The 21,379-nt window shown below is 46.5% G+C and overlaps 1 protein-coding gene and 1 long non-coding RNA gene across 17 annotated transcripts in view; one reads left to right on the forward strand and one right to left on the reverse strand.

Moving 5' to 3' along the window:
* LOC127487763 (uncharacterized) overlaps positions 1-20,128 on the forward strand; it is a 95,692-nt gene extending 75,564 nt beyond the window's left edge. For 6 of the 16 annotated variants that reach the window (XR_011385910.1, XR_011385909.1, XR_011385916.1 and 3 more), the window contains 3 exons: positions 11,939-12,040; positions 12,727-15,140; positions 16,110-16,620. This is a non-coding gene — a long non-coding RNA (uncharacterized lncRNA). Of the gene's footprint in view, positions 1-11,938; positions 12,041-12,726; positions 15,141-16,109; positions 16,621-20,018 lie in introns of those variants that run through there. The other 10 variants (XR_011385904.1, XR_011385908.1, XR_011385911.1 and 7 more) reach the window with 10 other exon arrangements.
* Positions 12,079-13,784, reverse strand: LOC100358735 (uncharacterized). Its single transcript, XM_002721536.4, has 2 exons — positions 12,735-13,784; positions 12,079-12,609 (listed from the first exon to the last, which is right to left on the reverse strand). The coding sequence occupies exons 1-2, from the start codon at positions 13,782-13,784 to the stop codon at positions 12,169-12,171; spliced, it is 1,491 nt and encodes a 496-aa protein (XP_002721582.4). The 3' UTR covers positions 12,079-12,168.
* Positions 20,129-21,379: the final 1,251 nt, after the last annotated feature.

Genomic DNA, 21,379 nt, shown 5'->3' on the forward strand with positions numbered 1-21,379 from the left:
TAGCAAAAACACATTTTGGAATCTCTTCCCTCCCGTCTCCTTCAACCCAATGTAAAAAGTACAACAGAGAATACTGTTCACAAAATTGGCTTACCAATTCCACTTCCAAACATTTATTATCACTTTTAAAAAGCTAGTTACAGGCCGGCGCCACGGCTCACTAGGCTAATCCTCCTCCGCCTTGCTGCCCCGGCACACCGGTTCTAGTCCTGGTCGGGGCGCCGGATTCTGTCCCGGTTGCCCCTCTTCCAGGCCAGCTCTCTGCTGTGGCCCGGGAGTGCAGTGGAGGATGGCCCAAGTCCTTGGGCCCTGCACCCCATGGGAGACCAGGATAAGTACCTGGCTCCTGCCTTCGGATCAGCGCGGTGCGCCGGCCGCAGCACGCCGGCCGCGCCAGCCATTGGAGGGTGAACCAACGGCAAAGGAAGACCTTTCTCTCTGTCTCTCTCTCTCACTGTCCACTCTGCCTGTCAAAAAAAAAAAAAAAAAAAAAAAAACTAGTTATAGGCCAGTGCCACAGCTCACTAGCCTAATCCTCTGCCTGCAGCACCGGCACCCCGGGTTCTAGTCCTGGTCAGGGCGCCAGATTCTGTCCCGGTTGCTCCTCTTCCAGTCCAGCTCTCTGCTGTGGCCCGGAGTGCAGTGGAGGATGGCCGCAGTCCTTGGGCCCTGCACCCGCATGGGAGACCAGGAGGAAGCACCTGGCTCCTGGCTTCAGATTGGCACAGCGTGCCGGCTGCAGCGGCCACTTGGAGGGTGAACCAACGGAAAAGGAAGACCTTTCTCTCTGTCTGTCTCTCTCTCTCTCTCTCTCTCTCTCTCACTGTCCACTCTGCCTGTCAAAAAATAAAAAAATAAATAAATAAAATAAAATAAAAAAATAAAACTAGTTACAAAAGTGATAATCCACAGTTCCAATACTTTTAAATATACAAAGCGCTTCTAAACATCTAGATAACTAGGTATTTCATATGGAGAACTTCAAAAAGTTCATGGAAAATACTTATGAAAAAATGCTATATAGGCTTCAATTTTTTTGCACCAAAATACACATCTTTTAATTTCATTTTCCATGAACGTTATGAAGTCCTCTCCTGTAAGGACTTGCCCACTAGAAAAGCAAAACTGTTTAACAAAATTGCACAAAGGTCACAATGGGTATGATCTGAGGTATCTTCTAAATATGACCATTTTGGGCTTGGAGTATGGGGTCCAGACTCTGAGATCCAGACTCTGGGAGGCGACCACCTTCAAGAAATCACCAAGGTGGGGCCTAGGTGTGCTTTGCCACCTCTTCAAGGCCCAGGTCACAATTGTGAACCATTCACAAAAAGGGCTCAGATGTCTGCAGGGCAGAGGTCATAGTCTATCCCAGGGAGGCCCCCCAGCCCATGTGCCAGCACTGGGATGGAGGGACTGGAGATCATACTGAATCCAAGTTCTCTGCCAGAACTCCTTTTTTGTCTCGTTTAACAGTTTTTGTGCTAAAGTTTATGTTTCTGATAGGATGGCTACACCTGCCCCTTTTTTTCATTTCCCGTGGAATATCTTTTTCCATTCTTTCTATGTGTATCATGTTAGTGACGTGTGTTTCTTGTTGGCAACAAATAGATGGGTCTCGTTTCTTAGTCCATGTTGTCCGTCCATATCATTTAACTGGAGAGTTGAAGCCATTCACATTCAAGGTAACTGCTTGGCCTTGCCTTTTTTCCATGTATATTACAATCGTTAGCTTTGGGTTTCTTTTGTACTTTTATTGGGGGATTTTCTGTCTTTGCAGTCTTTCATGACAGTGGATTTCTTTCTGTGTTTATCTGTGTAGCACATCCTTCAGCATCTTTTGTAATATGGACACATGTTGAGAAAATCTTTCAATTTCTGTTTCTTACTGAACGGCTTTATTTCACTTTGATTCAAAAATGAGAGCTTAGCATGGTACAATATTCTGGGTTGACAATTTTTTTTTCTCTTAAGAATTGGACTGTATTGTTCCATTGTCTTCTAGCTTATAGGGTTTCTGATGAGAATCAGATGTGAGTCTGATTGGAGATCCTCGAAGATAATCTGGCATTTCACTCATGTACATTTTATAGGTTTTCTTCTGCTGTACTGTGGAAAGTTTGACTACAATGTGTCATTGTGTAGATTTTACCCACGTTCTATGTGCTTTCTGTACTTGGACCTTTCTTGGAGTACCCAGGGTCAGGCCCCAGTATGTTCAAAACTCATCCACTCTGCCATATGAGCCTCAGGTGTGATTTGCCAGCCCCTCCTGTGAGCACCGTTCCCGCTGCTGTGAGCTTCTCTAGGCTACCAAGGAGCTCAGAGCGTGTGCTGCAGCGCTGTGATTGCCCATAACTCAGCCACACCCTGTCTGCTCTAACAGGGTCACTGTTTTCTCAGCCTCAGTACCCAGGAGTGCAGGAGGAGCCACGCTGCCCTGAAGGCATGTTCTGGCAACAGGGGACTGAGGTGTTCCCAGAGCCTGTTGTCGCCCTGTGTTCCAGCCCACTGGATTGAGTCCTGGCCTCCCAACCATGTTTGATAGGGTAGATAGATTTTCTCTGTGGTAAAATATCTGCATCACAAGCGCTCACAGTCCCTGCCTGCCTCATCCCTGCTTACTTCAAGATTGTGGTGGGTACTTAGGAGAGTTCTACAGGCTGTGTGCGTCCCTTCCACAGGGATGGCAACCCCTCACCTCCTATCGCAAGGTGAGTGCAGCTGGCATGATGGAGGCCATCTCAGTCAGTTGCACCTGCACTGCTGTGGGTGCCACTGTCAACTGAGTGGAGGGCAACCAGCAGGCTTGTTGGGTGCACGCACACAATCTTGGGCTACATGCCCAACCCTGAAGATGCCACCAAACCTCCCACCATGGGCTACAGGTCCCAGTTGCAGGAAGGAGAAGCGGAGAGATGCTTTCTTTTCTCTCTTTTTTTCCTTTCCTCCTCACCATCTGGGTGAATGGTATCCCCACTGGATTAAAAATGGCACAGTTCATTCAACTTTCCCTCTGGCTGTGGCAACAGCATTGCAGGCCCTGGAGTCCAATCTCAGCTGGTTTGCCAGGGCAGGTAGGAAGATGCTCCCCTTCCCAGATCCATGTTGTTGTGTCCTCCTTCCTCTTACTGTACTTCCCTTTGTGTCTGCACTTTTGCCACAGATTCAGGCCTTTTCTACTGCTTCTGCTGGGAGTCACACTGCAGTTTATACTTAATTTTGACATGTATAAATCAGACTTCCCTGTCACTATTCCACCATCATGGAATCCTTCCTCCCTCCCTCTCGTCCTGTCATTCTCACTTTCAAATAAATGCATCATTGGAACGTATAATACTGAACTTCAGTTCCTATCTCTTTGATGTTGAGCATACATACAACTGCAATGTTCTCAGCATTTTCTTGTCCTCTGTGATGAGAAGAATAAACATGTAACTATAAGGACAGAGAGTGGTTGTCATTTAGCACAGAGAAATATTTCCTTGATTTCCCTCCATTCAAGTACATCAGGCTACCCAGTTGCCATGTGGGCATGATATAGAGTTTTGGGACTGCCAACAGCCAATAGAACTTTAAGAAATCCAGTGACTATCTGAAAGATCAGTTTACATTTTAAATAATTCCTTTCCAAGATGTGAACATGAAAGACTTTTTAATTTTTGTGTGTCTTCTTTTATTTATTTCTTTAATGTTTTACAAATTGTATCTTAGATATCTTATACATTCTTAGTTAAATTTATTCCAGTGTATTTGATTTTTTGTAGCTGTTATGAATGGGATTCATTTTAGAATGAATCTTCAGAATGAATCTTTTTTAGATGTGGCATTTATACAAAGGCTATTGATTTTTGTGTGTTGATTTTATATCCAGGCACTTTTGCACAACTCTTCTAAGAGTTCCAATAGTCTCTTAACTGAGTCTTTTGGATCCCTATATTTAGAATCATGTCAGCTGCAAATAGGAGCAGTTTGACTTCCTCCTTTCCAAATTGCATCCTTTGATTTATTTTCCTTGCCTAATGGCCCTGGCTACAACTTCCAGGACTGTATTAAATAGCAGTGCTGAGGCAGAAAGAGAACGGAGTGGAGAACCAGTGAGAGGGCAACCGCCGTTGCACCCTGGGGGAAGCAGGTGAGAGGGTGCAGCCCTCAGAGATATAGACACAGATGAGAGGGAAACAGTGGACAGCACTTGGTGGTATAAGGGGGAGGAGGGTGCATTTCTGGGGGATGAAGAGAGAGATCTCGGTGTCTCCCACCCTGCCCAACTGGAGCTGCAGCAGGTGAAGGGCAGGAATTTTGCTGGGTTCCATTCTGGAGTGCAGGCAGGCGGTCTGTGCTTTCACCTCCAGCACACAAACATCAGTTGCAGGAACCACCACACCCAGGAACAATGATCACAACAGTTCGGAGTGACTCCCCTGCACAGTGGCCAGGAAGGCTGAGCAACAGAGGCCCAGAGCTTTCCGGTGAACAAAGGAACAGGGAGTCCAGCCCCAGTGGGCAGGGCTTACTACATCAAAGCCCAAGTACCTGCTACTTAAGTACCTGCCTCCTTCAGCTCCCAGAAATAAACAAAGCTCTAGGAAGTGGAGCTGCTTGCTTACACTAGCAGTTGGCACAGACCCATAGCAGCCCATAGCAGAGGGAAATCAATTTAAAAATTAAACCAAACAGAAATGCAGAAGAACAAAGGAAAAATGCTGACTAAGAATATGGAAGAACCTATGCACTCACCAGTGGAGCAATCTGAACCTTCAGTAATAGAAGCTAAAGAAGAAGAAATTGAAGTCATGGCAGAAAAAGAATTCAGAAAATTAATAATCAGATTACTTAGAAGCAATCAGAAACAGATTCAAGATCTGAATGAAAAGCACACCCAAGAAATAGAGATTCTGAAGAGAAAACAGAATGAAACACTAGAAATGAAAAACTCAACTGACGAAATAAAAAATGCTGTGGAATCCCTCAGAAATCGAACAGATGAAATAGAAGAGCGAATATCAGAATTCGAAGACAGACTTCCAGAAATAATACAGGAATCTGTACTGTGGCGCAGTGGGTTAACCACCGGTCTGAAGCACTGGCATCCCATATGGGCACCAGTTCTAGTCCCGGCTGCTCCTCTTCCAATCCAGCTCTCTGCTATGGCCTGGGAAAGCAGTGGAACATGGCCCTAGTCCTTCGGCCCCTGCACCCACGTGGGAGACCTGGAAGAAGTTCCTGGCTCCTGGCTTCAGATTGGCACAGCTCCAGCCATTGCAGCTAATTAGAAAGTGAACCATTGGATGGAAGACCTCTCTCTCTCTCTCTCTCTCTCTCTCTCTGCCTCTCTTCTCTCGTGTAACTCTCTGACTTTCAAATAAATAAATAAAATCTTTTTTTTTTTTGACAGGCAGAGTGGACAGTGAGAGAGAGAGAGAGAGAGGTCTTCCTTTTTCCGTTGGTTCACCCCCCAAGTGGCCGCTGTGGCCGACACACTGCGCCAATCCGAAGCCAGGAGCCAGGTGCTTCCTCCTGGTCTCCCATGTGGGTGCAGGGCCCAAGGACTGGGGCCATCCTCCACTGCACTCCCAGGCCACAGCAGAGAGCTGGGCAGGAAGAGGAGCGACCGGGACAGAATCCGGCGCCCTGACTGGGACTAGAACCCGGGGTGCCGGCGCCACAGGCGGAGAATTAGCCCATTGCGCCACGGCGCCAGCCTAAGTAAAATATTAAAAAAATAAATAAAATAAAAACAAATTGACCAAACACAAGAAGAAATTAGAAAATTAAAAATCACAGTTGGAGATTTGCAAGATTCAATCAAGCATTGTAACATCTGGATAATAGGAGTCCCTGAGGGAAAGAGAATGGATTAGAAGGCCTTCTTAATGAAATAATATCAGAAAACATCCACAATAGGCAGATTAAAAGAGACCTCCAAGTGCAAGAAATACACAGAACTCCTAACAAACAGGACCAGAAAAGTAATTCACCACTATACATTGTGGCAACACTCAGCTCAGTGAAACACAGAACAAATCTTGAAATGTGCTAGAGAGAAAGGACAAATCACATTCAGAGGTAATCCAATCAGACTCACCCCGGGCTTTTCATTGCAAACCTTACAGGCAAGGAGGCAATGGCATGATATATTCCAAGTTTTAAAAGAAGAACACTGTCAACCCATAATACTGTACCCTGCAAAGCTATCAGTTATGAATGAAAGGGAAATAAGGATTTTCCACGACAAACAGAAATTGAAAGTTTGTATCTTTGCGCCCAGCCCTACAACACTGGCTCAAGGATGTGCTGCTTGCTGAAACACAGAAACAGGAAGTTCACTACAAAAGAAGACGAACATAGAAAATGACCCAGCTACAATACAAAAGCCAAAATACATAAACAGGTCCTTTGCAACAAAATGGAGCAAGCTGGAAAACCTCACACTTAGTGAAATAACCCAGTCCTAAAGAGTCCTAAAGAGACAAATAGCATATGTTCTCCCTGATTCAGGAGCATTAACAGTGTAGCTAAAATGAAAGCTATAGAAACGAAATCATCACTTTTAGAATCAATGTCTTCAAGAGCTCTTTACCTGATTGTTGAGGGACAGTTTACCGTGGTTACTTTTACTGTGTATATTTTGATTTTGTTTTGTTTTGTTGGTTTTTTTCCTCTGTTTTCTTTCTCTTTTATTTCTCTTCTTCATACTTTGTACTGAACTCTCCATGTAACACAAAGTTAATTATATGTATTTTGAGGCAATTGGAAAAAGACCCCAGTTAAAAATAAGAGGGAGAATAAGACATGGAGGAGGTAGTCTATAACTGTAAAACAGTCTAGTTCTGCATACAATCATACAGACTTATTTTAAGGGTACAGCCTAAGAACTAGTCGTGGAGCTCCAATCCCATAAGAATTGGTGGTATAAACACCATCTTCACTGTTAAAATGATCATGGTAAATGTTAAAGGCAACAGATCGGCCTAAGTTTAAAAGGGATCATACAAATATTATCAAGTACCTGGTAAAGAAAATAGAATTAAAAAGGAAGGAAGGACTAAAATGGGAAGCAATCCACACAGCAGACTCCTAGAGTGACATTTGCAGTAAGTAACACTCTGACCTCATTAAGGCTTCCTGGTCCGGCTGAAAGGCCGGCCTGAGAGAGCATTTGAGGCATGGAAAGCTAAGATTCTGTGACCAAAAAAATATCCTATACGGAGGATCTCTGTGAGGCCTCAAAGGAAAGAAAGTGTCCTCAAAGAAGGAGACGCTCTTCTCTGAAGAGAGGAGAGAATGTGCACTTTGCTTATGGCCGTGTCCAAATACCAATGGAGTCTATGACCACAAAAGGCTTCCATAGCCTTGGCAGGCCATGGCAAGAGCCTCGAATGATCACTGACGTCATTAAAAAAGAGTGTTAATTGTTAAAGGAACAACAGTAGTCACTGTGCACTTGCTCCCCATGTAGAACCTCTGTCCCTATTGAATTGTAATATGAGAATCAACTGCAGATTCTCTTCCCAAACTGTACTCTATGTTTTGTGTGTGCATGGGTGCAAATTGTTGAAGTCTGTGATTAGCATGGAGTTGGTCCTCTGATATAAGTCATACTAAAAATGAACCATAATGAAGAAGGAGATGGGAGAGGGAGAAGGAGGTGGGATGGGATGGGAGGTCTGGGGGAAAGAACCACTATATTCCTAAAGTTGTATCTGTGTAAAAATGCATTCATTAATTAAAAAATGTGATGCATTTCATTGATTGATAGTGAATGCAGAACCAGGAATGATTCCAACTTGATCCCAGTGAATGATCTTGCCAATATGTTGTTGGATTCAATTGGCTTGTAATTTGTTAATGATTTGTGTGTCTATATTCATCAGGGAAATTGGTCTGTAATTCACTTCCTTTGTTACATCTTTTTCAAGTTTGGTAATTAATGTGATGCTGGCTTCATAGAAGGAGTTTGGGAGGAGTCCCTCCCTTTCAGGTGTTTCTAATAGCTTTAGAAGATTTGGAGTTAGTTCTATTCTAAATGTCTGGTAAAATTCAGGAGCAAAGCCATCCAGTCCTGGTCATCTCTTTACTGGGAGGGTCTTTATTACTGATTCAATTTCTGTCATGAATATTGGTCTGTTTAGATTTTCTGTGTCTTCATGGCTCAATTTAATTAGGCTTTATTTGTCCAGGAATCTATCCATTTCTTCTAGGTTTCCTGGTTTGTTGTCATACAGCTCATTGTAATTTCTGATAACTCTTTTTTATTTCTGTGGTGTTATTTGTTACATTCCTTTTTATCTCTAATTTTATTGATTTGGGTCTCTTTTTTTGGTCAGTTGGGGCAAGGGTGTGTCAGTTTTGTTTATTTTTTTAAAAGATCAGCTTTTTGTTTTGCTGACTTTTTTGTTTGTTTCAATCTTCTTCATTTCTTCTCCAATTTCAATTATTTTCTCTTAACTAGTTGTAGAATAGTTTGTTGTTGTTTCTATAGGTCATTGAGATGCATTGATAGCTCATTTATTTGGTGTTTTTCTAATTTCTTGATGTAGGCACCAATTACTGTAAACTTTCCTCTTAACACTGCTTTTTATCTGTCGCATAAATTTTGACATGTTGTATTGTCATCTTCATTTCCATTGTTCGATTTCTTCAGTGACCTACTGTTCATTCAATAATATGTTGTACAGCCTCCTTGTGTTTACATATATTTTACAGATTCTTGAGATATTGATTTCTAGTTTCATTCCATCATGGTCCAAGAAAATCATGGTATGTTTGAATTTTTTTAATTTATTGAGAGTTGCTTTGTGGCCTAGCATATGGTCTATCCTAGAGAATGTTCCTGTGCATTGGTGAGAAGACTGTGTATTCTGAATCTGTGGGAAGAAAAATTCAGTAGATATCCATTAGGTTATTTTTAGTCTATATGTCATTTAACTGTTGTTTCCTTGCTGATTTTCTGTCTGATTGTTCTGCACATTGCTGAAAATGGAGTATTGAAGTCCTCCATTATGATTATATGGGCGTCTCTGTCTCCTTTTGGATCCATTAACATTTCTTTTAAATAGCAAGGTACCCTGTAATTAGGTAAATATACATTTTTTGAAAGGCAGAGTTACAGAGAGGCAGATGCAGAGAGAAAGAGAGAGAGAGACAGACGTATTTTATCCACTTGTCTACTCCCCAGATGGCCACAATGGTTGGAGCTGAGCCAATCTGAAGCCAGGAGCCAGGAGATTTCTCCCAGTCTCCCATGTGATTGCAGGGGTGCAAGGACTTGGCCCATTATCCACTGCTTCCCAGGCCATAGCAGAGAGATGGATCAGAAATGGAGCAGCCAGGACTCGAGGTGGCCCCCATATGGGATGTTGGCACCACAGGCAGCAGCCATAACTGCTCCTCCACAACACTGGATTATATGTACTCATATCTTCCCTGTTGGAATGACCCCTTAATCATTGCTCAGTGGAGTAAGAATTATAAGTGTTTCTTTAAAAAAAAATTTATTTATTTGAAAGCCAGAGTTACACAGAGACTTGAGAGGCAGAGAGGCAGACAGAGAGAGAGAGAGAGAGAGAGAGAGAGGTGTCGCATCTGCTGGTTCGCCCCCCGGTTGACCCCAATGGCCAGAGCTATGCCGATTCAAAATCAGGAACCAGGAGCTTCTTCTGGGTCTCCCACATGGGTGCAGGGCCCCTAGCACTTGGGCCATCTTCTACTGCCTTCCCAGGCCGTAGTAGAGAGCCGGATTGGAAGTGGAGAAGCTTGGACTCAAACCAGCGCCCTTATGGGATTTCGGCTTCCAGGCAGTTGCTTTACACACGATACCACAGTGCTGGCCCCTGTCAGTGTCTCTGAGACATTTCTTTGAAGAACAATTTCAAGTGTAAGATTTCTGTAAGTAATACCTGGCATTGAAATAGATGTAATCATGTTTGCACACAGTGAATGTTTAAAGATTCAAAAACAGCACAGCAATGTTCTCTATAGCAGCATTCAAATAGAGTTCATTGCAGTTTAAATAAAACCCAGAGAGGTGCAGGTGTCTGGGGCAGGTCTCGAGACCCTACTTGAGAAGCACACATGGACAGACTGCCCAAGTGCCTGGGTTCCAGTCCTGGCACTGCTTTCAATCTCACGTTCCTACTCACACGCAGTGTAAGAGGAAGCAGGTGAACACCCAAGTCCTTGGTTCCCTGACACCCAGCATGAGAGACCCAGATGCAGATCCAGGCTTCAGGCTTGGTCACCCCAAGTCTGCTGTCTTCCCAGAGAGGAAAGAGCACATGCAGTGGACTAGAGACCCAAGATCTGTGATAAACAAGGCTGTTCAATGTGTGCAGAGGGAAGGTGGGCAGGGGGCAGGTGAACAAAGGTCTCCAATATGAGGGGAGGAGCTGAGTCCTGCCCTGAAGGGGACAGAGCCAGGCATGGCTTTGGAGGACAGCAACAGTGGGAGTCCACACTTCGTGTTGCTGTGAAATAAAACCCACACTGTGGAACAGATGGGAGCACCCAGCCTGCCACCCCGTCCCTGGCCTGCTTCTTGCTTCCCTAGCCCTGCCCTCAGGGAGAAGGACAGTCTCACCTGGATGGGGAGGAACCAGGATCATGATAGGTGGGCTGTGAGCCTTGTAGTACACTGAAGAGGAAAGTCTTCCCCGCTGCCTCTCTTGGGAATCCACAGTCTTGTGGCCCTGGAACCTGCCTTGGCAAAGGCCCCTTCCTACAGACACCAGCCCCTCCGAGCTGCTGTGCTTTACCATCGCTCTCAACTCTGGAGCCCAGGGTCCAGGGAAGCTGAAGTTGGGACGTGGCAAAGCCTCTCGGGACTTCTCCAGGCCACAGATCATAGGAAGGGAAGATGACTCACAACAGGGCCTGCTTCTTGGGACCTTGGCACTGTGTTGTGAACTTGGGGCAGATGCAAACACACCAGCAGGACCTCGTTCCCATTGCATCTCTGACAGTGCTAGCCAGCTCATGTACATGCAGGATGCTCACAGAGAGTGTGTGTCTGCCCTGCACGTGGCCCACAGCCTTATCCATTGGCATCACCATGAAGAATTTGTCACTCCTGGGGATGACTTTGAGATTTCTCTGGAGTCACTTTTCCCTGTAACTTAACCGAGGCCTCCAAGAATGGCCTGCTCACCCGCATAATCTGGAGCACAGTGCAGCTCCAATTCTGTCCAGGGAGGAGGCCGAACAGCAAATACACTGTGATCTGTATGGGGGAGCATCGATCTTACCTTCAAATCTGAAACAAATGATCATTAGCTAAGAAACCTCTCCCATCCCCCAGAAACATGGAGGAGAAGAGGAACAAGGGTGTGGAGTGCTCTGTTCACAGCTTCCCCGGGTGGAGCCCAAGAGGCCCTCTCCTCCCCAGGTAGCCCCCAGCTCTCCTTTCACCTCTGTCCTGTTTGCATATGCAGCTTTGGAAGACCAGGCTGGGGACAGATGACCCAGTGTCCGGAACACTTGCAGAGAACCGCTGCTACATGGCCACCTCTGTTCTCTGCTGAACCCAGGCCACAGTTGAAGTCCCTGCCCAGCTTCCACCTGCAGCTGCCTGAGTCCACACCTGGCCAGTCCCATACACTGTGATGTCAGAGTCCTTTGCCCTTGCGGTAGGGTCTTGTTCTCCATTGGCAGTGCAGGTGAACATTGCCTATGGACACAGCTCTGCCTTAATGCACATCCACGAACCCTTCCTGTGGAGGAGCAGCTATGCACGTTTGGGCCTCTCCTTCCCTCCCTCTACCCCATCCCTCGTCACAAGCCTCACCATGCTCTCCTCCCTCACCTCCACCTCCCCCAAACTCCCACACCCCAGACCCTCCCTCCTACTCCCACCACCCACACCCAATCCCCCACCCACCAATAACCACCATCAACCTCCCCTCCAGCCAGCTTCTGGGAGCCATCCCTCTCTTCTCAGGTCCAAGAGGTCAGCCTTTGTGTTAACCCAGAGCAATGAGAGGGGACCGTACTTGTCCAGGGGAGATCCATCTGGTAGTCAACTCCATCCAACCACGCCAAGGTGCACACAGGGACCCAACACAGGACCGATAGCACGGATAAAGTTTAGATTTTTTTATTGATGAGAAGCACAGAAAGTCTCAAGCAAATGAGGGCCCTCAGGCAGCTCAGCTTGCACACTGAGGCAGGCTACCTGGGGGCCACCTTTCGGCTGCGGGGGCCAGGGCCACGGGCTGGGGCAGGCAGGCAGCAGGCACGCAGGAGGAATCTGAGGATGCTCCTGCCAATCCTCCTGCCCAGCCCCTGCCGGCCCTTGCTCGGGACAGAGGCCGATGCTGAGGTCCCAGCCTCCTCAGGCTCAGCTGCTGGGACCTCTGGCACCACCAGGTGTGGACTGCTCCTGGGGCTGGGGGTGGAAGGGATGACCACAGGGACGGGCTCGGGGGCTGGGCTGGCACCAGAGCTCCTCTCCTGCAGCTGTCCAGGGAGGGAAACGGCCAGCACGGGGGCAGCAACGGCAGAATCTGGCTTAGGTTCCGGCTTGGGCATGGGCTCCGGCTCCAGCACCAACTCTGAATCCGACTCCGCCTCGGACTCGGACTCTAGCTCAGGCTCGGGTTCCCTGTGTCCCTGAGGAGAGAGAGGAAGACGGGTGAGGAAGACAGGTGCACTCCGGACCTCCCTCATGCCCACAAAACCATGAAGCTGTGCGGGGAGACCACGGCCAGACCCACGCTCTGCCAACAGGGCTGTACCTGCTCCAGGCTCCGGGAGTCCGGCTGCAGGGACATCCGGCTGGATCCTCCAGGACCAGATGGCACCGAGGCTCCAGCGTCCGGAAGCAGACCCAGGCCCGCCAGGTACTCCTGGGCCTCTGGGTCCTCGGGAATCCCCAGGGGCTGAACCACGATCACCTCCTCCCCCTCAGCTTCCTCTCGTAAGGGGTCAAACCACCATTGCTGGCGGGCAGATTCCACTGTAGGCCTGTCGCAGGGGTCTGGGCTGAGGAGTGAGCTCAGGAGCTCCTCCAGGGCTGGGCTGGCCGCACACGGGAGCTCGTAGCTCCCCCTCTGGATACAGTCCCGCAGCTCTGCCAAGTCCTTCCCGCTGAAGGGCATGGCCCCTGCCAGCATGGCAAAGAGGATGACCCCCAGGCTCCAAAGGTCTGCTGCGAATGGATCATACGGCTCCTGCCGGAACACCTCGGGGGCGCTGTACTCCGGGGTCCCGCGGAAGCCCTGCACCAGCTCGCCCTCGGGCAGATGGCAGCTGAGCCCAAAGTCCGCCAGCTTCACGTTGAGCTGAGAGTCCAGCAGCAGGTTCCCCAGCTTGAGGTCCCTGTGCGCCACCCGCTGTGCATGGCAGTGGCCCACGGCTGCCAGGATTTGGTCAAACATGACCATGACCTTGGGCTCTGGCAGGCCACCCCGGCTCATCACGTGCTGGTAGAGGTCGCCCCCGTCCACCAGCTCCATCACCAGGCAGTGGTAATGGCCGACACGACCCACCTCCAGCAGCTGCACGATATTCTGGTGCCTCAGGAGCTGCATGATGCTGGCCTCTTGCGTCACTCGCCTGGTGCCGAACGGGTCGCCAGCATGTAAATGAAAGAACTTCACAGCCACCTGCCGCTGGCTGGAAGCCTGGCGGGCCAGCACCACCATGCCGAAGCTGCCCCAGCCCAGGGCCGACAGCAACTGGAGCTCAACCTGTGAGCTGTCGATGGCATCCAGGTCCTCACGGCCTTCCAGGTTGGTGTCCCTAACTACACTCTCTGCTCTGCTCTGGCTAATATTCCTGTCCATAGACGCTAACTAAGGAGCTACCCTAACTACAATAACTAAGAAAATAAAGGGACAACAAGGGGACTACCTGCTGATCTGACTATAGTGGCACACTAGCTATACTAACTACACTAATCACACACAGTGGCAAGACTAAGTCCTATCTAACCAAAACAGAAAACAAAAACCAGAAAAACTCCAAAAAAACAAACACTAAATAGCTACACTAACACTCAAGAGATCTAGCAGCACTTCCTAGCTAAAGATGGGGGAAGCCAAAAAGAAAAAAACTGCAAAAAAAAAGACAAAGTGGGCCAAAAAAGAGATAGGAGGAAAAAAACAAACTAAAACAAAATGGGGAAAAGAAAAAACGAAATAGAACAAGAAACAAACAAACAAACAAAACAGCACACCGACACCAACCAACACAAGCGCAAGCAAAGAGGGGTCCAAGCACACAGGTCACCGAAATAGCTCCCTGGTAAAGCGGACAAAAACCTGGGCCGCGCAGCCGCTTATATAGGCGTGTGGAATTCTGTCATCACAAGGCTCCTTATGAAGTCAGAGGGAGAAATGGACCAATGGCAGTGCAGCAGGGACTTGCACGAATTTTTATTTCATCACAGTTGGTCCTTATGAAGTCAGAGACAGGTGGGGACCAATCAGAGCCACAGCTAATCCTCAGGGGTTTCCTCAACCAGCTTTCTCTTAATATCATAGACCCCAAGAGCTGCTGGCGTAGATTGGTGATACAGACTGATGTTTATAATTTGAACTTTAAATACGTAGGATGCACCTATGGCCTTTTCCTTTCTCCTTAAGAAGTGATAACAATTGTGGGGTCTTTAAGACCTCTGATCGTCTACACTCCAGAGACACATCCCATTGCCTTTAACCCTGAATGATAGGTCTCTGAATGTTGCTACAACTTCTCTGGCATCATGATATCCTTGACAAAGTGTCCCGTTGCCCCTGACACCACCAGGCACATTACTATAATGGACACAGCTGAGAGAAGGGCATCTTTCATAATCCTTTCCCCCTAAGATCCTCACCAGATTTCTCGTTAGAACCCCTGGAGGACCAGAAGGTAGCTCTGGGTGGGTATAGTCCAGGTACGGAAGGCCAACTAAGTGTCAGCATTCTCCAAATTGTCCTTAGAAAAGCAGGGAGAAACTGACGCATGTTTGATGTCTCAGGGTTCCCATGCTGCTCTCACAAAGTGTCTTGAACGGAGTCATGAATAAAGAACAGAACTTCATTCCTCAGTGTTTGTTCTGCAGGCTAGAAAGTGGAAGGTCAGGGCTCCAGCAGACTCGTTGTCTGGAAAGCGCTCCCTCTCTGCTGCTGCTGCTGAGCCTTCTTCAGAGAGAGATGGTAAGATGGGAAGGCTGGTGGTTTGTTGTGGTTGGTTGAAGCCAAGTATATGTGTGGAGAGTGGCGTTGTAGTCCTTAAAAAAGTACCACACCTTAGTCCAAAACTCCCCAGTAAATTTTAAGGAAAGATCATGGCTTCCTGGGGTGTCCTCAGATGGTGAAAGCACAGACCTCACCCCGTCAAGCCCTTTAGACAGACAGGTAGCCTGCGGCTGACACTGCAGTCCAGCAGGTTAAACCCTGCTACACCAGCATCCCATGTGGGTGCTGGTTGGAGGCCTGGCTCCACTTCCAAACCAGCTCCCTACTATTGTGCCTGGAAAGCAACAGAAGGCGGCTCAAGTAATTGGGCCTCTGCCACCCATGTGGGAGACCTGGATGGAGTTCTAGACTCCTGGCTTTGGCCTGACCCAGAGGAGGCAATTGTGGCTATTTAGGTAGTAAACCAGCAGTTAGAAGCTCTCGCTATCTCTTTCTCTATTTCTCTCTCCCTGTCTCCCACCTTCACTCTCTGTAAATAAATAATTGTCTTTTTTTTAGAGAAGAAACGCAATCATCTTGCAAAAGAGAGTGGACCCCTAGTTCTGTTTTCCACAATTTAGAAAGGAAGTGTCATCGAAATGAAGTGAATGAAATATAATTATAACTTCCCTTTTAATAATTCAGCAGAATTTTCCTCTAATGATCCTTCAGATTAATTGGAAAGCAATTTAAGGAAAAAGACATAAAGGAAGCAAGAACATGTTTCACTGTTGACAGTGGAGACTTCCTGTTTATATCCTGGGTAGACCCTCCCCTTGTGGGGTTTGTGTGTGTCTGTTTGGCAGGTGCACTAGAGCCCTCTCTCTACCACAGGGAGTCTACAGTGCTGACCCAGGGCTAGCCAGCACTTTGTAGAATCTTGTCGTCCTGCCTTTAGCGGTACTAGACTCTTCCCTTACCTTTGGGTGCTTTCTTACGCTTTGATAGTTTTGTTTCCCTTTTCCTGGTTGGATGTGTAGGATCCCTATGGTGGCGATGCTTATCCAGATGTGAATCCTGCTTCTTCCTAGTTCCTGGGTGTGAAAGATCATCTAGTGCCGGGTGTTTTCAAGGAGCTCAGGAGGAGCAACCCCAGACGAAGGTGGGAGTCACAGTGCAAACCCAATGAACCCTTCTCTCTTGAAACATTCTTCCCAGTCTTGTCATATGTCACAGACAGATGTGGTGTTTCATTAGGAGCTAAAAATGGGAGACGACTATAAATACAGTGCTTGGGAAGGGAGTTTGTTCTGACTATGTAAGCCTAGGAGAAGGAAGACTTTATCTCTGAGACAGGATTGCAGCACTGGATACCTCCTTGGGTGCAGAAGATGGTGTATTACAGTATAACTCAGCTAATATTTGCCTGCTTTCACAGCTATTCCAAGTCATTGAAAGGCTTTGATTGTTAAAATTGTCCTCACAACAACTTGCAAGAATATTCCAGAATCAGGCATGAGTAAGTACATTGACATTTGCTATACATTGAACCTGTAACAGAAAGACCTTGGTGTTTCTCACCAACAACAAGAATTGAATTTAAAAACACTTTTATTTATCAATGAGTGAAGACAGACAACATAAATTAGTAACAAAACTCACTAATGAACTAAGCAATGTACATAAATTTTTGGACAATGTAACAAGATCTTGGTAAGCCAATGATCCTATGCTGTCATAAAGGCTGTCATTCATGACTTGATATTAGAGATAATTCAGCACTGTTTATCCTGTGTAATGTGGTTGATTTTTTGTGTTTTATCATCATGCTGATTAAATATATGAGTTTTATTGTTATTAGCACAATGTATTAATTTTGCTGTTAAAATTAAGCTATATGTGAAAGAACTCATAATTTCATTATGTCACAAGGATCTTTCTTCTTTGAAAGAACTGTACTCTTTTTTTTTTTTTTTTTTTTTTTTGGCAGGCAGAGTTAGAGAGAGAGAGACAGAGAAAAAGGTCTTCCTTTCTGTTGGTTCACCCACCAAATGGCCGCTACGGCCAGCGCGCTGCACCGATCTGAAGCCAGGAGCCCGGTGCTTCCTCCTGGTCTCCCATGTGGGTGCAGGGCCCAAGGACCTGGGCCATCCTCCGCTGCCTTCCAGGGCCACAGCAGAGAGCTGGACTGATAGAGGAGCAACTGGGACAGAATCCAGTGCCCGGACCAGGACTAGAACCCAGGGTTCTGGCGCTGCAGGCAGAGGATTAGCCTAGTGAGCCGCGGCGCTGGCCCTTTTTTATTTTTCAAAGTAATTCATTATAACTTTGATTGGTAATTTATAATTTCATGAATGTTAAGTGTGATATAAACATTGTGAAAAATATTAAAACATCAAAATGTTCCAAAAAGACACATTTTTAAAAATTTTATTGCAGTATAGTATACACCAAGAAATGCACAGACATATACAGAAAAGTGAGGTTTTGGTCCTCTGATCACAAAACTACTTTTTAAAAAAGATTTGTCATATTTATTTGAAAGGCAGAGAGATGGGGAGAGACAGACAGAGAAAGAGAGATCGTCCATCTGCTGATTCACTCCCCAAATGGCTGTAATGGTCAGGGCTGGGTCAGGCCAATGCCAGGAGGCATGAACTCCATCTAAGTCTGCCACACGGGTGCAGGGGCCCAAGTACTATCTTCTGCTGCTTCCCTAGGCTCATCATCAGGGAATCTGGATCTGAAGCTGAGCAGCTGGGAGTCAAATCAGCACTCCCATATGAGCTGTTGGCATTTAAGCAGCAACTTAACCTGCTGTGCCACAGAGCTGGTCTCTGTCACTGTGACCTTAACACAACATGTTCTAGTTACTCACTTGTCAAGTTAGCAACACTGTCATTTGTCCTTAAAGCCTAGAATTAATTTGTAGAGCATAAACAGTGGGATAATTTTCAAGTTGCTGGCTGGTGTTTGTCTGCAGAGGAGAGCACCAGGCAGTGAACTCTTTTTGTTTTTGTTTTTGTTTTTTTTTTAAGATTTTATTTATTTATTTGACAGGCAGAGTTACGGATGGTGAGAGAGGCGGGGTGGGGAGGTCTTTCTTCCATTGGTTCACTCCCCAAGTAGCCGCAGCGGCTGGAGCTGTGCCGATCCGAAGCCAGGAGCCAGGCGCTTCCTCCTGGTCTCCCATGCGGGTACAGGGCCCAAAGACTTGCCATCCTCCACTGCCCTCCCAGGCCACAGCAGAGAGCTGGACTGGAAGAGGAGCAACCAGGTCTAGAACCAGCGCTCATGTGGGATGCCGGTGCCGCAGGCAGAGGATTAACCTAGTGCACCATGGTGCCAGCCCCCAGGCAGTGAACTCTTAAAAATAATTAAGAACAGGGGCCAGCGTTGTGGCGGAGCAGATAAAGCTCAGCCTGCAACTCTGGCACCACCTATGGGTGCTGGTTCATGTCTTGCCTGCTCTACTTCTAACCCAGCTCCTTGCTGATAGCCTGGGAAAAGGTCTGGAAGATGGCCCAAATGTGTGGGCCCCTGCAACCCACGAGGGAGACCCAGATGGAGTTCTCGGCTCCTGCTTCCACCTGGCCCAGTACTGGCTGTCGCTGCTGTCTGGGGAGTGGACTAGCAGATGGAAGATCTCATTGTCTCTCCCTCTGTCTCTATAATACTGACTTTTAAATACACAAATAAATAAATAATGAAGATTAAATAATGATTAAATAAAAAGATAAAGACATATAATAAGGATTAAACGAGAGAGATTTTGGACTCCTGGTATGAACACTAAGAGATACGGACTCATAGCTGTTTCACAATTTGAATATATTTTAACTTTATCATTTCACAGTAAGCAACATTGCAGTCCACTCTGTTTTGTTCTCTACTGAGGGAAGGTACCCAGGGGAACCTGTGTGCACTATTTTATAAGATATCCCAGACGACCTGCATCTTATTCTGTGGGTTTCAGTAGGGAGTGTCAGAGTCCCCAGGCCTGAGATGTGAGGGGTTAAACTCCCATGCAGTCCGCATCCTCTGTGTGCATCTGAGTGTCAGCAGGGGCACTTCCAGGACAAAATGCAAGGAAAGATCCCAGCAGGCAGCTGAGGTTGCCTTGCTTTCTTGCTGGTGTTTTCCCCCTTCTCATTCTAATGGTGGAGTGGTTACTGTGTGAAGTTGCAGGGAGATGAAATTTGGAGAGGAGAGTACAATACCTGGAGGGCAAGGACTTCCTATGTTTTATACCCAAACAAATAATTTTATGTTTCTGAGACAGCTGTATGTTCTTATGGGCTGCAGAAGGAGCAAAAAAATTTATAATTTTCTTCAGTACTGCAAAACAGAAACACTGCCTAAAAGGGGATTCTTAACTTGATTAAGAACACATAATACATATTTTATTATTAACTTGAGCTCAGTGCTTTTTAAAATATTCATTCATGCTATAGGGATGATTTTCTTGATGTGTTTGTTTTTAAAAGAGTTATTTTATTTATTTGAAACAGTTACAGAGGGAGATAGAGAGACAGAGAGAGAGAGAGGAAGGGAGGTCTTCCATCCACAGCTTCACTCCCCAAATGGCCACAGCAGCCAGAGCTGAACTGATCCAAAGCCAGGAGCCAGGAACTTTTCCGGGTCTCCAGTGTAGGTGCAGGTGCCTGAAGCACTCTGGCCATCTTCTGCTTCTTTGCCAGGAACATTAGCAGGGAGCTAGATAGGAAGTGGAGCAGTCTGGCACTTGGACTGGTGCCTATATGGGATGCCGGCACTGCAGGCCAGGCCACAGTACTGTCCCCTTCTGATGTGTTTTACATTTAGCTACCTGGTTTCTTAATGTTTACATGTACATTCTACTTGGTGTTCTGTTGTGTGTTTTTTTTTTTTTAAGATTGTTTGTTTGTTTACTTGAAGGAAAAGTGATAAAAGGAGAGAAAAAGAGTGAGACAGCTCTTCCATCTGCTGATTTCATTTCCCAAATGCCCACAAGAGCCAGGGCTGGACCAGGCCGAAGCCAGAACACGGTAACTCCACCTGGTGACCCAGAGGGATCCAGGGGCCCAAGTGATCTGCTGCCTCCCAGGAGCATTAGCAGGGAACTAGACTGGTGATGTCCAGGAGCCAGGAATCAAACCTGCACTCCATTGTGGGATTCGGGAGTCCCAGTAGCGGCCTACCCTACTGCACCACACCTCACTCTGTGCTCTTGCTACAACAGCCTTGCCTGCCTTTCCTCTTTTCATGGTTGTTTCCAATGGGCTTTTGGTACTTGAGCTTAAAACTATGGAAGATATTTCTTAGTAGTTAGATATGAGTGTAGATGTCTATATGTGTGGAAATATCTGTACCTGTGCGCGTGTATTTTTGATGGTGCAATGAATATGAGCTATTCCAAGCTAAAATTCACTTTGTTGCTGTCTATAAGTGTATTTAATGTTTTCTGCAGGTTTTAGTGTGGCACATGCCTTCATGCTCCAAACTAGCTTTGGTGCTGTAGGTATTGGGCTAAGTTACCTTTTTTTTTTTAGTGACAGTTAAATGTAATTTCTGTTCTGTGGGTTACTAAATATGCTATTTATGAGATAACAATATATTATATGTTATATGTAAATAACTTTAGATATTTAAAACACATTACAAAGTTAGCCTCCACAGATTACTATTTTAGAAACTTGGCTCATTCAGTAGCCAAAGTAAGAATAAGGGTCTATGGGAGCTCATAAATGAATTATAAAATAATTTATTCAGGTCAAGCAATGATCACATCATCACAATTCAAAAATCTTTGTTTTTTGGAAGACCCCTATTCTTTTTTTTTTTTTTTAATTTTTTTTTTTTTATTTTTGACAGGCAGAGTGAACAGTGAGAGAGAGAGAGACAGAGAAAAAGGTCTTCCTTTTGCCATTGGTTCACCCTAAAATGGCCGCCATGGCCAGTGTGCTGCGGCCCACGCATTGCGGTGATCCAAAGCCAGGAGCCAGGTGCTTCTCCTGGTCTCCCATGCAGGTGCAGGGCCCAAACACTTGGGCCATCCTCCACTGCACTCGCAGGCCATAGCAGAGAGCTGGGCTGGAAGAGGGGCAACTGGGAGAGAATCCCGCGCCCTGACCGGGACTAGAACCCATTGTGCCCGTGCCACAAGGCAGAGGATTAGCCTATTGAGCCACGGCGCCGGCCTGGAAGACCCCTATTCTTATAGCAGCATCACAGGGTGGTGAGCCTGTCTCCAGGACTTAGGACTCAGTAGATCAAGGTGGAGCCTGAGAATCTCACCT

Source organism: Oryctolagus cuniculus, unplaced genomic scaffold (assembly GCF_964237555.1).
Source record: "Oryctolagus cuniculus unplaced genomic scaffold, mOryCun1.1 SCAFFOLD_163, whole genome shotgun sequence".
NCBI classification, from domain to species: Eukaryota; Metazoa; Chordata; class Mammalia; order Lagomorpha; family Leporidae; genus Oryctolagus; species Oryctolagus cuniculus.

What these genes read in the sequence shown, in the direction of transcription:
- LOC100358735 (XM_002721536.4), bottom strand. Translation starts at nt 13,784, where the DNA reads ATGGACAGGAATATTAGCCAGAGCAGAGCAGAGAGTGTAGTTAGGGAC. An exon ending in ACTCCCGGAGCCTGGAGCAG is followed by an intron (nt 12,610 to 12,734) that starts GTACAGCCCTGT and finishes CTCTCTCCTCAG; the next exon opens with GGACACAGGGAACCCGAGCC.